General features: G+C 40.9%; 1 protein-coding gene across 1 annotated transcript; it reads left to right on the top strand.

The window, feature by feature from the left end:
- Positions 1–10,289: 10,289 nt before the first annotated feature.
- On the top strand, positions 10,290–14,444 carry LOC148032418 (protein NBR1 homolog). Its single transcript, XM_087683069.1, has 6 exons — positions 10,290–10,465; positions 11,424–12,142; positions 12,437–12,566; positions 12,647–12,955; positions 13,065–13,778; positions 13,875–14,444. The coding sequence occupies exons 1-6, from the start codon at positions 10,448–10,450 to the stop codon at positions 13,977–13,979; spliced, it is 1,995 nt and encodes a 664-aa protein (XP_087539195.1). The 5' UTR covers positions 10,290–10,447; the 3' UTR covers positions 13,980–14,444.
- Positions 14,445–16,484: the final 2,040 nt, after the last annotated feature.

Raw genomic sequence — 16,484 nt, 5'->3', positions numbered from 1 at the left:
CAATAGCATGGCTAGGCCTTCCCTTTCCGTTGTGGAGTAATTCATCTCCATATCTGTGAGTTGTTTGCTAACAAAGCTCACAGGATAATCAAGATTATGTTCTCTAGGTTGGCACAAAAAAACTCCCACTGTGAACTTCAAGGCATCAATGTGCACATGGAATGTTATGTTCCAATCTAGGGCTCATAGAATCAGTGTGGTCATGAGAGCATAGTTCCTCATAGGCATGTTGGCATTCCTCGATCCACTTGAATATGATGAGCAATTTGTAGAGGGGCCTAGCAATCAATGCATAGTTCAAAATGAATTTTTGATAGTACCATGTGCGTCCTAGGGAGCATTGAACTCCCTTATAGTTCATGGGTGGTGGTAAATCGACAATAACTCTGCCTTTGGAGAAGTCAGTCTAGCAATATTATTCTTAGACACCACATGCCCTATGATACATCCATGTTTCACCCAAAACTTGCACTTCAAGGGGTTCAAGGAGAGGTCATACAACCTATACTGCTCAAAGACTGCACAAAGTTTATCTAGGTGTTCCCTCCAACTGGAGTGAATGCATAGATCATCAATAAACACCTCCAATTCTCACCTAGCATGTCCTTGAAGATGGTACACACATGAGGCACTGAAAGGTACCTGGTGCATTCGTCAGCCTAAATGGCATGACTATGTAGGCAAACACATCCCATTATGTTTTGCAAATGTTGTCTTATGCCTATTGTCAAGGTGCACCTGCACCTAGTTATAACCTGAGAAGCCGTCCAAGAAATTGTAGGCCTCTCTCTTCTTGCTACTCTCTTGAGCATGTGCTCAGTGTAGGGTAGTGGATAATTATCTCTCTTTGTCGCAGCATTGACTTTTTTGTCATTTGCACACACTCAAATTTATCTGTTTTTCTTCACGACAATCACTATGGGTGATACCCAATCCATGTGCTCGATTTCATAGATGAATCCGACCTTCAATAGCTTATCTATCTCCTCTTTAACAATGTGTGCGTGCTTCAAATTCATCGAATATGGCCACTGTTTAAACATGTATTGCATCAAGAGTCATCGAGATGTTATGGGACACGACCTTCCAATCGACTCATTTGAGTTCCAAGTGGATACATCTATGTACTCTCATAGGAGAGCGATGAGATCAGCCTCCTCTTGCTCAGTCAGCTTTTCCCCTTCCCCTACCAAGTTGGCTTCCTTGACCTTAACATGCCCTTCTATTGGTTCATTTGATTGTCCTTGCCTCTTAGCTCCTAATAAAATCACTACCATGTCGCCCTTTTTGAACTTCGTAAAGTGCTTAGGTAGGTGTTGGGGCTTCCATTGTTCTTCGGCTTCCGATCCCCTTGGTTACTTCCTCTTGTCCTCCTTCAATTGCTTGCACCTTAGGTGGACTGGGAGGTCCCCTTTGGTGCATTTCGTCTTGGTGGTCGGCATTTCTGGGTCATGTTTAGAGCTCACTTCTAACTTGGAGTTAAACTCACAACCTTTGCTAGAAGAGGGAGTTTCCATTGATGGTTGCACCTCTGAGGTCAATTCTATTCTAAGGAGTTGTGTGGTACTTGGTTGAACTAATCCAGATTTCTCGTAGTCTATCACCCTTAGGCAATCACAATTTGTTATGAAGTTTCCTCTTTTGATCCTAAAGACATTGGCTTTCCGTAGCTTGGAGTCTACTCATATTTATTCAATCACTTGGCCATCCATGTTGTACTCTACTATCTTGGCCTCTTCCTCACTTTCCTCATTTGTAGAGTAATTTTTTTCATACTCGTCATCCGAATTGTTATCTTTTGACTACTCTTCATCTTCTAGGCTTCTATTCTCAACCCTCTTCTCGTTCATGATCAGTGCCCAATTGTGCATCAGATTCAAATTGTGCACTTTGGTCCATTGCCACCTTGGCTCATCCATGAGATCCTTACGAGGTTTGAGATTGGCAGATGGGTCACCTACCAATCATCTTATCAAATATTCAAGGATCCCATGGAGTTTGAGTTTGTTAGACAAAATGTGGAAAGGAACAAGTCTTGGTTGTTTGCTAAAGCTCTTGGCCATCATGCAAAGTGGTACCAATGTGGTGGGGTCTTACCCTTTGGTAGCTGAGACATCATAGCTTCATGCCACTTATTGACTATCATTGCAACCTGCTTATAATCCCCTTCGTCATCAAAGAATGGCATGTCTATGGTGGCTAGAACATGCATCCAATCCCGCTCGTCCTTAGGACATGGGATATATTTTGTTAGTAGCCCGTAAGAATTCCTAACCTATGAGTCTCATTTCAAGATAGAAAAGATGGCGTCTAGGTCGACTGGCATGGTTTTCCAGGTATTTATCTCGACTCTAATAGCCTCTTATCTATTGCCCAAGAGCATGAGACCATTGCCTCAATCTTCTATCACTCATGCATTTTGCATCCAAGGTCAGCCTAACAGGATATCATAGTCCACTCACTTCATGAATATGAAGTTCACTGAGAATTGGACTCCCACTATCTTCAAGGGCTAGTCTTTCAACACCCCAAATGGCCTAGCTTTTATTCCGTTGGCTAGCATGATGTTAAACCTTGTGTTTTCCATAGGTGGGTTACCTCAAGCCTGTAGGACTACATTGTTGAGTATACTGACTCCTATTCCTGTGTCTACGTGGCTATGAGCATGTCGGTCACTCCAAGCTCATTTGGTCTTTCCACCCACTACTCCAGTACTTGCCATAAGGTTGGATTCTGCCTAAGTAGTTCTCCCAAAGGCAGACAAAGTCATATAGGGGCCGATATCAATGTCTGGGCAAGTTTCCCACCATCTACTTTTCATTGGGCTCTATGCTTTGTTGCCAATGTTCTTGGCTAGTCTACCTGCCTATGGTGTCTAGGCTCTATCTATGCGGTGCTACGTGGGGTGCAGATGAGTCTCTTGTTTTGAACTAAGTAGGCAAGACCGATGTGCTCACACTAGAGAGCTCATCGATCTTGTCTTTAGTAGTAGGTTTTGCATCCTTTAGGTGTACTTGGGCTTCTCTCACCCACTCATTGACCTTATCAACCACTTCTAATTAGTACCTTGGATCAGGATATTCTCAATCTTGGCACTTTCCTTTTTTGCTATCTTAGGAGAAGACATCTCTATTGCTGTGTCCGTGACTTGCTTCCCATTTGGTAATGTGGTAGCACTATCTGTCTTAAGCATGATCTTCGTCTCAGCCCTCTTTTTCCTTCTTCTACAACTTTTCTTTCCTATTGAAGCTGCGTCAAGGTTGTAGGCCCTGGCAATGAAATATCGACCTACTTTGTGCTCGGATCACCATTACTAATACTAATCTAAAATCCATCAAGTTGGGATTACCCTCTTTGTCATACAAGACATAAGGGTTTGTGTAGGCTTCATTCTCATTCAGTTCCTCTATGTAATGTATTGGAGTATCGCTTGGTGGATGGGTCACAATGGGTCCAGGTGGTCTAGGTACCCCTGTGTGGTCGATGTCCATCCTAAGGACAACTAGCTTTGAATCCTTGGATGTTGGGAGAGCTAGTGGAGCTCCCTTTCCAAAATATGGAAATTTACACCCTAGGTAGTAAGGTTGATTTGTTGAAACATCAGAGTAAGTGCATGAGAGTGTGTACAAGAGGAGAGAGAGAGCTCAAGTACAAGAGGAAGATCTTGCTTAATTAGTTGTTCACAAGTACAACTGGTACACTCTCCTCTACATTGAGAGTGACCTTTAGGCTATTTATATAGCCACTTGGATGACTAGGGTTAGGATTTCCCCTTGTCCTCCTATTCATTCACACCCAGCTACCCTTATCCACCCTTGCATACATAGGGTTCACATGCTTATCTCTCAACATGATTGTATGTTTGTTGCAAGTATGGCAATCGCCTCAATAATCGGCATAACATTGTATCATTACCAAACCTACCACAATTGGTACAAGGTTTGGATCTAGGATCCATGCACTCGACCAAAAGGTGGTTTCCTCCACAATGCATGCATTGCATGTGAGGTCGTGCAAGCCTTCTCATCATCTCTTGAAGCCTAGCCAACTCTAGCTTCACGTTCACTGATTCCTAGCTCTAGTCAACACTCTTTCCCTTGTCTTGGGTGCTGTGGCTAGATCTTTCACTAGCACTTGTAGCTCTCCCTAAGGTCCTAGAGGCAGTGCTGTCTCAATTGGTGGGTCTTGAGCTCCTTTCCTTAAGCAAGTCATCCACTCAAATGGTTTCTTCGAAGACCCTAGCTAGCATGCCCCTTTATAGGTTTGAGTTGCTCATCAAAGCCTTGTAAAGCTCTTTGCTTCAAATTCCGTTTATGAATACGCTGGAGACTACACGTTCTCTAGGTCGCTCTATAGAGCTAGGATTCTCTTAAAGAGACTCCACACATGGGTGACATAGGCTTGATATCCTCCTTGTCCTTTTGACTGATGTTCATCAACCTAACGATGAGATTGTCAGAGTATCTTCACTCAAAGAATCTCTTGATGAGGAGACTCTTGAGGTTATTGAAGTCATTTCATTCGGCATCATCTAGACTAGTGTACCACGTCCATCCTTTGCCTCCTAGGTAAAGTTTGAAAGCTTGTGCGTGTTGAGCAAGGTCAGTGAGGTCATTTGCCTCACATACATTCTCAAACTGCTCCACAAAGCTATATGGATTGTTATTGGGCCGATACTTGTTGAGTTGCTTAGCAACCACAGGTATCTTGGTCTGGCTCTTAGGATTCGGTGTGATTCCTAGTCCTGCCAGTAGCAGGTGAAGTTGCCAAGGTTGTTCCTCTCTACTTTGCAATCATATTGTCTAAGAGTCGCTTCATGAGAAGCTTGGTCAGCATAAGATTGGCTTCTAGTGCTCTCTCCCTCTCAATGTTTGGTCCTATCCTATTTTGATAGGCGAGCATTAAGACACGTTAGACCTCGCACATTTCTATGTCTTGCCTTAGCTTTTGAGCTCGATGCTCTTGATTGTAGGCAGCTATACCTTGCAGTGCTTTCCTTGCCAACTTCCACTCTTCCTCAAGATCGGCTATGATGTCTTTGGCTGGTCTACCATGGTGCTCCATTTTATTTTGTAAGTCATACTGGGATATCATTTGCTAGATATTGATTGGGAATTCTCCCAAGTCTTGAGCTCATCATTTTCTGAGTTGATGCTAAATCCTGCGACTTCTTGAGCAATTAGGGCACTGATCAAATTGATCAAGTCGGGTAGGGCTACATCGCTAATCTCGCATGTCTCATTGTTGCTCCCTAAGTAGCTCAACGATTCAAGAGTCTCAGTACTTAGTGATTGGGGTCCTTTCCCACTATTCAATGTTTGGGATCTCCTCCTACTTGTGGGTTTGTTTAGCTTATATTATCTTACATGAATTTCTTGTTATTTAAAACAATTGTCAATGCTACAAGCACTCAAATGCCAGTAGTGTTCTCCTCAAAGTGTGTTGTGCGAAATCAAGCTTTCAGCTTTTCTGGTGCATGTCAAATGTTTAATTGATGCAGTGTGCAAATCCAATGAAAACAATACAGTGTAGCATCATACACTTTTATTGATCCTTTCGTGCGGGTGACAACCACTCTAACTAGTTCATTCTGGTCTCTAAGGCATCCTAGATATGTGGTCTGAGGGGTAGCAAGTTCGATTAGCTAGTTCGGGTCTCCATTGGAATAAGTGACTAATGGTTAATAACAACAATCATGCATGGATCATCAGGTCGTGATTCGTGAGTCTAGTGATCCTGTGAGCCGTTCTACGTTCTTGGAGGCCTACAGGGGTGTCATCTAGCCTAGGCTTAGCATCTCTGCCCTAGGGTAGGTCCCATTTTCCTGAATCTATATTGTGTATAATCTGATTGAGTGATAGTGTCCAAATGACTGACTCGAACCGTCCAAGTCTGAGCAATCCAAATGAATGGGCACTTGGTTGTCCGAGGCCGAATATGTGAGCGTTTGAGTGGACTATTTAGGGGCGTTTGGATCTGGCCGTCCAAGGCCAAGTAACATTGTCTGAGTCTGAGTCTAGGACTTAGATTGGTATGGTTTGTCCAAGTGGACTAGGGGCTCGGACTGCTCGAGCCACGACTTAAACAACTGTGGATCTATCCGAGCATGGCGCCGTAAGTTTCAGAATGATAAAAATCTTGTCGAATCTCACATGTGTCTTGGTGCGCAAATCGGATGTTGGATGCATACATAGCGAGTGTTGGAAGGCCCCCAAGAACAAAGAACTCTACTTTAAGCTCAAAAATCAAGAGAATAGACTTGCACGACATGAGGCAAAAGACCAATTGGGTACAATCTCCTCCCATGCCTTATGTGAGCGCTCCACAAGGCATGTATTTATAAATTTATTCATCTCAAAGCTCAAAAATAGCCCAATTTTACAAATAAGCATGCTTTAGCTTTTGTGTTTACTTTTGTCCCAAATAAAGAATAAAGCAGTTGGGCGGCCCAAGAGTCAGGCTATGCCCAAATACAATGTTCAATAATGAAATATTAAAACCGTGCGCTCAATAAATATTTTTCAAGCACTTCAATAAATAAGCACATCTAAATAAATATTAGCGCCATGCCTTTAATGATAAGACGCGCGCCCATCAAAAATGATAATTTCTTCTAGGTAATTTGAATACACGCTATCGCCTAGTGCTTCCCAATGTCACCGCCGCATGCTCTACACATTAACTGAAGCATTCACAATTGTTAGAAAATAATAAAATTAAACCAACAAAAGTGAATGCCTAGCAGTCTTCAACTACAAAATAAATAAATAGGTTGGAACTCTGTCCTAACCTTAATTTAATACGAGTGCACTCTAGACTCATAAACGTCCATTAATTTAAATATGTATTTTTTGGAATCACCCACTGTGGAGTCACGCATGTGCACATTAAATTAACATGACACCCAAAAGGACAGGTGTCCCCATCAACTTCTTGCACAAGGAATCCACCTTGTGTATGAGCCCCGTCAAATAAATATAGTTTTACGGAATCCACCGCAAAACCTCACGGAATCCATTGTGGAATAAAAACTCACAGAATCCACTGTGGAATATGCCTTTTGGCATCATGTCTTAATCAATCCTCCATCTATGATCCTGAGAGCAATCATCTAACACAAGGGCACACTCAGATTTTACCTACAGAGCTCGAAGGTGTAGTGGTGAAGATCGCCAAGAAGAGAAGAGGAGAGCTAGTTTTAGCCACACAAAAGAATGAGCTTCTTCATTCACTTTTTGCCTTTTATATAAGCCCTAATCCCTTTTGGGCACCCATCCCTTTTTTTACATGATTGGCTATTTTAGCCTAGGTCCTCTTTTCCTATCCCCTTCCTATATTTACATTGTGCCTTCACCCATGCTTGTCTGCATTTACAATTTGCATAGGAGGGAGCCTAGTGCTCTCTTACCCCTTTGCATTTAAAATGTGTCTTTCCTCTTTTGCACTTGCCCTGAACTTTTAAGGTTGTCCTTGAGCTATTGGCCTTTTTTTCCTCCTATTTCTTCACTTGACAAGCCACCTTTTTCCGCTTGCCCTGCGTCTTTTTAATTTTTCTTTTTGCTTTCTTTGCACTAGTGTTAACACTCATTATTATTGGGCTAAAGTTGTCTCTATAATTGTGGATATCATGAAGAGGACTCACATTGCTACAATGCATGATATGATAACATAAGAGAAGTTTACTGGTAAGAAACCCGGGTAAGAAACTTGATTTGTCACATGTTAAAGTGTTTGGATGCATTGCATATGTACATCTATCTAATGAGCTAAGAAAGAAGTTCAACTCAAAGGCAAAAAAGTGTATATTCATTGGATATTCCCTTAAGCAAAAGCAGTATAAGTGTTATAATCTCATAATCCAATTACATGCAAGATATAGACGAGCAAAGATGTAGTATTTGCTAAGATTAGTACTTTTGGTATATTGCTAAAAAATAGGTTGTTATAAATGATATAAAAGAATATGTGATTATATAAAATGTAGGTCCATAATCACATACAAAGTGGGCCGATAGAGTCTTATTCTAGTAGGTCTAATGAGAGACCATGAAGTGTCAAGTTACATGCAAATAGCACTCCTATGAGTGCAAAAAATATATCAAAAGAAGGAAAAAGGAAAAGTGATTCAATGACTTGGTATGCCTAATATTTTTGGAAGTCACTCACATGTAGATGGTAAGTCTAATGGCTCAAATCAAAGTATGGATGAGGAGTCCGGGATTTTTGTTCACACACCTAGTGTGAGGAAAAGCAAGTTTGATGTAAGGGTATCATAAAGTTCTCCGGAGGTGTGCAGGTTAACTAGAGTGAGGTATCTTATGTAGAAGTTCACATATGATGGTTATGTTCCTCACCATTATACGTATATGGAAAATGTAGAGCCATGGCCATATGGGAATTATTTGATCTAGCTTGAGGGTTGCACATTATCCACAAATCAACTCTCTTAAGTTGCAGGGAAAAAGCCTTACTAGCATTGGGTTGGGAGGGAAGGTGGTAACACAAGGCAGATTACACTTGGGATACCTTGTGGGTGTATACACATTGCCCAAGTAACTACTAGAATGGATTTTAGCTCATATTGTAGACAATTTACTTGAATTGTAAGCATGTCCTTTTCATGTGTGCCCCAAAGTTCAAGTGATTATTTGCCCATGATCTCATATTATTTACCACAACTACACTAATCAAAGATTGCATTGCAAGAAGTCACACAATCCATTCACTTCATGTTGTGGAAGAAGGGCTCCACATGTTCTAGCATTACTTAGATTTCTTGGGATTATATATGTGTATCTAAACGAATGGAAGGAATGGGAGTGGTGCAATTTTAGGCATGGAGACATACATAACGACCCTCCTTGATTTTTTTTAAATGCCACTCAAGACCAAAGTGACCATATGTCTTGAGTGATTGGGCAAGACAAAACCTATGATGAGAGGTCTCCTTAGATGTAATAGGAACCATTTGAAATGGTGTGTCTTCAAAAAATTGCAACAACTCGGAGAACACCCACCAACATTCTCCAAATGAAGACTTTGCATTTAAAAATGTATCGAGCCATCCCACCATCATTGTAGATATTCACCTAGCTCTACCCTTGCAAAAGACCCCACAAAGAATTGCCCTATCCATTAACCATGCATAATCCTTAATTAGCAAATGATATGTTTTATTTGCATATGCTCTCTCTAAGGTTAGTTAATTATTAATTTTCTAATCCTGTTGAGGTGTTCCAAGTCTATGGGAGGGATGGATTTTCAAACAAGCAAAGAATCCAAAATTATTGCTAATTGATCACAGTACCCTCTAGACACATGAAAGTTCCTTCCCACTGAAGGGAATGACCACAAAGTAGTGCTCAAGGGCTCCAACGCATCAATAAGAGAGACTAGGCTAAATTTGTCCATCTTGTTCAATTGGAGCAAGCTTCTTATTTTTGCATCTCAAGAAAAATAAATTCTAGAAGTAGCCAAAATTTCAACCTACCAGTAATTGGCCGAAAGTTGATTTTCTAGGGGACAGCGAGAGGAGTTTTTAAGGGTTGCTTATCAAGACTAGACAAGAGTCAACAATGGGGAGGATTTTAGTCGTATGAGGTTATCAAAATTGAGCATAAGCTACCAAGAGGCTTGAATTCGGTTGTTGCCATACAAAGTAGCCATGTCTTCAAAAAAATTCTAGAGTTATGGCCCAACACACACGGCATTCAATTCTTAGAAGCTCTATGCATCTACAAAATGGGGGTTTTGGAAACCCCGAATTCATAGGATTTGCATTGTCCCATGCACTGGCGGTAGATATATATATATATATATATATATGAATCAATTGTCAGAAGGAAGCGAAGTTGTTAGTAACTTGTCCTTGTGTGATGCCAATAACAAAAAGCGACATAATGTTCCTTGCATGCAATTAGTAAGGGTATTGATTAATATTTCTACTGTTTTGTGGCTACATCCTTTGAGATGTGTTTCATTATTATTACGTAGGCAATTGATCAAGCACATCATTTCCTACAATGATTGTAATCTGGTGCAATAAAACATCTATATTTGATCACATATACAAACATGAAATTTGTGACGATTGGCGTGCAATCTCGCCAAGCTTTTATTAGAGACACATATAAGCAATTTGTGATGGTCTACTCCCGTGGTTGAGTGAGGTTTCCGAGCTCTCAATTTGGAACACATAAGATCCCCTCGGAAGGCCAAAAGGGAAGTCAATAGGCTTTAGGGTTGGATTGGATAGGTCATGAGTCATTACTTAAGCTGCTTGGAGTGCAAGGCTTATTCAGGGATACCGCCCTTCAACGCCCCGAATGCCCCCCTTTTCCTTTATATAGAGACTAGATGGCTATCCCGTAGGATAGCGCGGCTTACTGGAACGCGTGCACAGAGACACAGAGAGAGAGAGTCAGTCCTGTGATCGACACCTGCAGCCATGGCGCTTGTCTTTAAGGTCTGTCTCCGACTCATCACAATTCTTTCCGCACAACCAATTCTGATCAGAACGCCCCTTTCTGAAAATTTGGCTCCCATTCTTTTTAATCAATTTGTATCGCTCATCGTGGTTCAACTCAATTCCTCGTTCTGATGTATTCCTGGCTACGGTTCATGGATTTCTCAATGCACGGCTTGCAAGCGATTCATTATATAATACATGCACTGCGAATTGTGTCAGTGAGCGCGATTCGTTCTTAATTAGCTTCTGTGTCAGTGCTGAGACTTCACTCTTGAAATCCGTGGCTTGTTTAAAATTGGGATAATTAAGGTTTCTGCCCTTACAATGGCCCGAGTGCTGAGATGTTACCTTAGAAATGCAACTGTAATGGCTGTCTTTACTTTTAGATCATCAATGTGATTAAGAATGTCAAGACCCAGATGGCAGATGCCCGGCAGGTCATATTGTTCCAAAAATACAATGATTATTCACACAATAAGTTTGAGACACATTCACACTATAATTCTCATTCCCATTATGGGTAAATGTCAAAAACTTCTTGTGTGCTGTGCTGAGATTTTATTTTGAGAAATGTGATTGTCGTGGCTGATCTTTCCTTTAGATCATCATGTGACTAAGATGATGAAGACCCACATGGAAGATGCCTGGCTGGTCATATTGTTCCAAAAATACAATAATTATTCAGCTGATCTGTATTCCGTCATGGGCAAATGTCAAAAACTTCTTGTGTGCTATGCTGAGATCTTATTTTGAGAAATGTGATTGTTGTGGCCGAGTCTTTCCTTTTAGATCATCATGTGACTAAGATGATGAAGACCACATGGAAGATGCCTGGCAGTTCATATTGTTCCAAAAATACAATAACTATTCAGCTGATCTGCAATGTCCTCTAACATACTTCAAGTTGGCTTAGATGACTGTGCTTGCCTGATTAAGACTATAACATACCTTGCAGGTGAGGTATGGGAACACACTTCGCAGGTGGACGGTCTGTGACACCATTGATGCAGAGTCATTTTGTCTAACATTCCAACGAGTGGACCAGAGAATAAGAGAGCTGTTTGATCTGTCCCCTTCAGCAGTGCTTGTTATCACCTACATTGACAAAGAGAATGATGTCATTACCATAGCTGATGATAAGGATCTCATAGATGCCTGCATTGTGCAGCGTCTGAATCCACTCCGCTTGGAAGTGCAAGTGTGTGATGGTGTCCCAGATTTCACTTCGCAATCATCAGCTGGAGCTTTTCCAAAGCTAAAAGATGACATCAGCATTGAGGCATATTTACATGCAATCTTCTCTGAAGGGACTGAAAATGCAATCAAGCAAATAATAAATACACATGCACCGGTGGTAGATTTGAAGCTTCCCGTAACAACTCTGCTTCAATCAATGCATGGAACTCTTCAAGAATTGCTTCAAAAGTATTGCAGGTGGGCAGAAAAACAGAACTGTCCTGAAACTAAAGAGACAGGTCAGCAAAAGTGTCAAACCTCATCAGTGAATGGCAAGAAACTAGAGCATGATGGCAACAAGAGCTCCCAGCTACATGATTGGACTCCTTGTGGGGGAAGCAAGTGTGGCATGTCTCCTATTCAAGCGGTACATCATGGTGTTCAGTGTGATAACTGTGGTGTGTACCCAATTGAAGGACCTCGGTTCAAGTCTATGAAGTAAGGTTTCTTGTTTTTGGGTATCACTATTACCTACGAAATACTTGAAATTCAGGTTGCGTTGGATTCATATCTACTGATTTGATCCCAATTTCTGAAGCTGAGTCAATTTGTCATCTAATTTCTTGTTTGTTTCTTTTGTCCTTTGGAGTTAATATGTGGATAAGTTTTTCATGGTGGAAGACTGTTCCACACATGAATAGTCTTTGTGTTAATCTCCTGTTTTAAAGTTTATGGGGCATGCAGGTGAATGACACACTCTGTGAAATTTTACTTTGTCTTTCTGTAATGTAGGATCCACAACTATGACCTTTGCTTGAGCTGCTTGCAATCCAAGGGAAATGAAACCGATTATCACAAGATTGAGCATCCAATACACGCTCCACCATTGCATGGTTGCCACCCTTGGCAGTGTTCAAGAGGAGTAAGTTTTTGTCTCCTTTTACTTTTGCAGCATAACTCGCTAGTGTAATTTGATCTCACAGATTGTCCTAATTTTGACAGCCAAGGCCTTTTATGGGTTCTCATGCTTGGAGATCATCTTTTACTCGTGGCCCATATGGCTGGAAGAGTAAATGCCCATTCATTTCCCAACAAATAGATCATGAAGTACCTAGTGATGACAATAAGATATTGGATGCCAGGTTTGTGGAGGATGTTACTGTTTCTGATGGAACAGAGTTTGCCCAAGGTATTAAATTCACAAAGATCTGGCGCCTGAAGAACAGTGGCTTGATGGTGATTCCAGAAAGCACCAAGTTAGTGCATGTCAGTGGGGACATACTGAGTTCGGAATCAATGGCCAATCTTGAGGTGCCCTTTTCACTTGTTGACATTATGTACATGTGTGGATTAGGGTTGTTTGGCTTTCTTTTGTTTATATCTTTTGCTTTCATATCTGATGCACTAGTCTCTTTTTCAGTTACCTGAAGGTGGGGTTCCATGTGGGCAAAATTTTGATGCTTCTATTGACTTTGTTGCACCAAGCAAAGAGGGGCGATATATTTCATACTGGCAGTTACTGTCTCCATCTGGCCAGAAGTTTGGCCATAGATTGTGGGTGGAATTCCAAGTTGTACCTCAGTGTGAGGAGTCTCTGCAACACCAGGGATCTCTAAGTGAAGAGGCTGCCATGATTGATGCCCCTGCCCCTGGTGATGGTGAGAGGGTGCCTATGAGCAAGGATGTATCAAGCTTTGATCCAATGGGCATAAATGTGGAGGGTAGCATGAACTCCGACTCTAGTGAAAGAACTAGTTCATCTGATGGAGTCGTCATTGAGGAGTGGCAGTCCAAACAGAACCCACTTTTTGACAGAGATGTAGATGGCTTTTCTATGATTGAGATACCTATGGAAGCTCCATCAGAACAGTTAACAGACGCGTTCAAGGAAACTCCAGATGTTTTAGATGCTGGGGAAATGTCACAAGCAGATGGACAGGAGCATGATGTTCTAGCTGCTGGGGATACATCCCGAGTAAACGAGCATTTGCAAATCTTAGAAACCATGGGTTTTACTAACCGGGATTTGAATATTGTCTTGCTGGATAAGAATAACCAGAATATCCAACAGACTTTGGATGATTTGCTAGTTTCTGCTGGATGGGATGAGGTGCTGAAAGATCTTGAGGAAATGGTAAAAAGTACTTCCTACATTTGGGTGTTTGCTGGTTGTTGTTGTTGCTATTATTGTATTGCATGCTTACATGTGCAACCTTTTACTATGTTGCAGGGCTTCGATGATCGGTTAACCAACATACGCTTGGTGGTGAAAAATGTTGGAAGCTTAAAGCGAGTAGTGAAGGATCTTTTGGACATGGAAAAAAAAATCAAATGAAGTTTACTTAAGTTGATGAAGATAAGACCAGAAGTTAGATGGGAGTGTGAATACTGTATTCAAATATTACGAGATATAGATAGGGATAGGTATAGATAGATAGATAATTATATGCATCTGAATATCTATTTCAAAATACTTGGATGCATGCTTCATTCCAGAAGAGGTTTTTGATCTCTTATAGTTTTTGCTTAAGAAAATAAACCTACTTCAGCCAAAACCAGGAGGGAGCTCGCATTGTGAATACTATATCCAAGTGCTCCCAGATATAGATAGGGATCTCGGTGGAGATACATATATAATCATATGCATCTGAATATGTATTCACAATTACTTGGATGCATACTTGGTTCTGTTCTATTGCGGATATTTTGTTGTGGTGCTCATTCATGTGCTATGCTTAATGTGCAAAATCTGAGAGCTGGAATATACAGGAGTTTTTTTTAATCTCATTTTTTTCTTTTTCTTTCTTGTTAATACAGGTCTATCAAAAGTGTTTTCAATTCTCATTTGCTCCATAGGAATCACACTGCAGTGTTATTGAGCTTCTTACTTATTCACAGCCTTGGTCTGATATATCAAGCCATAGACTAATTAAGGCCAATAAAGTTTTGTTTGATTGCAACTGTATATCATCATCAAACTAACCTTTTGTGAAGGAAACTACTAGGTTTTGCATTGAGGACACACAGAGTGTACGACCACTATAGAAACACAAAGAGACAGACATAGACACAGAGGGCAAAACTCAAACTCTAAACTCAAACCCTAAACGCAAAACTCAAAACTCAAACACAGAAACTCAAAACTCAAACAGAAGAAGGGAGGGAGAGAACACAACTTTGAAGTGAATGAATGCTGTAAATGAATGTAAGAGTGTACAGTGTGCTCAAGGGCTGAGCAATGTCGGAGTGTGACATCCACCGAAGACGGATCCCAAGGCTATGACCACCAGTCGGAGCGTAGAAGTGCTGAATAGTGAACGGCAACAAGCTGGTCATGGCTGGTCACTAAAAAGCAACAGTTTGGAGGCTGGAAACTGGTGAACGTAGCAGTGTACCACCTATCAGAGGTTGGAAATTGGTGAACGTAGCAGTGTACCACCGATCAGAGGCTGGAAACTATGCACAGTCTGTTGTAAATAACAGGCTGAAACAATGTCTGAGAGTGTCATGGCTTGCAATGCTGAAAATGCAGGTTGGTTGACCTTGGAGATGATGGACAGCAGTCTGGGATAGTCTAGAGCAATTGCCAACAGTTGAGAGTTGTAGCCTACAGCAATGGACAGACTGAAGATAATGTGGTTGCAATCGATGATGGTTGGACAACAGATGGAGGCGGGTTGCAAGCTGGAAACTGGGTGCCAACAGCAACAAAGGGTGTGTGGGTTGGTGTAACCTGCAAACAAGGATAATGGTTGAATAGGGGCAGTCTGTCTATTTATAGATGTAAAAGGACGTCCCAAAAATTAGGGTTTCAACTAAACTCTCTTGAACCGCTCCCTGTTTTAGGGTTTCCACTGAACTCTCTCGAACCGCTTCTCGTTTTAGGGTTTTACTCTAAAAGAGCATTTTTAGTGTGTTTTGGGGTTGTTTAAGAGGCTAATCATCAAGTAATGCATATTTTGGCTCAACACCTTTAACGTGACTTTTAGATACAGTTGACTCTTACATACCTAAGCTTTCAGAACTTGCACTTTAAAGAGGCTAAATCTTAAAGGATATGCAAATGTAGATGATGCCTTTGACATAGTGAGTTGGAAGTTCACCCTTGGATTTTTGCTCTTTTGGAAGAGCTAAATACATAGTTGTTTGACTTTGCATCAACATAAACGTTAGGAGTGGGTTGGCAATGTTTGGTCGAGTGCATGAGACTTGCTTCCAACTTTGTGGTAGATTCCAGACTTCAAAATGATGGGCTGTCAACCAACTTGAGATAAACGCAATCCATTATGACAAAATGCTAGTATTTTTCCCATCCATCATGGCAACAGTGATGGGTAGTTCATTGTTACTCAATAATGTGTTTTAAATGTTGATAGACAATAATTATTGAGGGTAACACTCACATATCACTCAAAGATGTAGCATTGTGGGATTGTCCAATTCGTTGCAAGTGTGTGAGTTATGGAAGGTCAAAGATTCAAAGCCCACAATAATCCATATTTATTTGCTTAAGATGAATTAGCTTCATAAAGGTGGTGTTGAAGTAATGCCTTTACTCTTTTTGGAGGTAGTTGTAGCTAGTTCACTTGCCATTCTTTGCTCATCATCCCTCTCTATTCACTGTTCTTGTTTAAATAAACATAACAAATTTCTTGACATTTAAAAAATGAAATGCAAGTGTAGTCACAATAGAAGACATAGCACAAGAGTAAGGAAAAATGTTTTGAATATTACAAACATTGTATGATTGATATCCAGAAAACTAACTTCATCATATGGATGCATTAATGTAGTGATGTATCCACTCTATACCATGTGAACTGGCGAATCCTTACTAGAT

Source organism: Lygodium microphyllum, chromosome 8 (assembly GCF_053477565.2).
Source record: "Lygodium microphyllum isolate KBCC chromosome 8, Lygodium_microphyllum_v1.1.10, whole genome shotgun sequence".
NCBI lineage: Eukaryota > Viridiplantae > Streptophyta > Polypodiopsida > Schizaeales > Lygodiaceae > Lygodium > Lygodium microphyllum.
This window is presented reverse-complemented; position numbering and strand designations above follow the sequence as displayed.

What these genes read in the sequence shown, in the direction of transcription:
- LOC148032418 (XM_087683069.1), top strand. An exon ending in CTTGGCAGTGTTCAAGAGGA is followed by an intron (nt 12,567 to 12,646) that starts GTAAGTTTTTGT and finishes TAATTTTGACAG; the next exon opens with CCAAGGCCTTTTATGGGTTC. An exon ending in AATCAATGGCCAATCTTGAG is followed by an intron (nt 12,956 to 13,064) that starts GTGCCCTTTTCA and finishes TCTCTTTTTCAG; the next exon opens with TTACCTGAAGGTGGGGTTCC.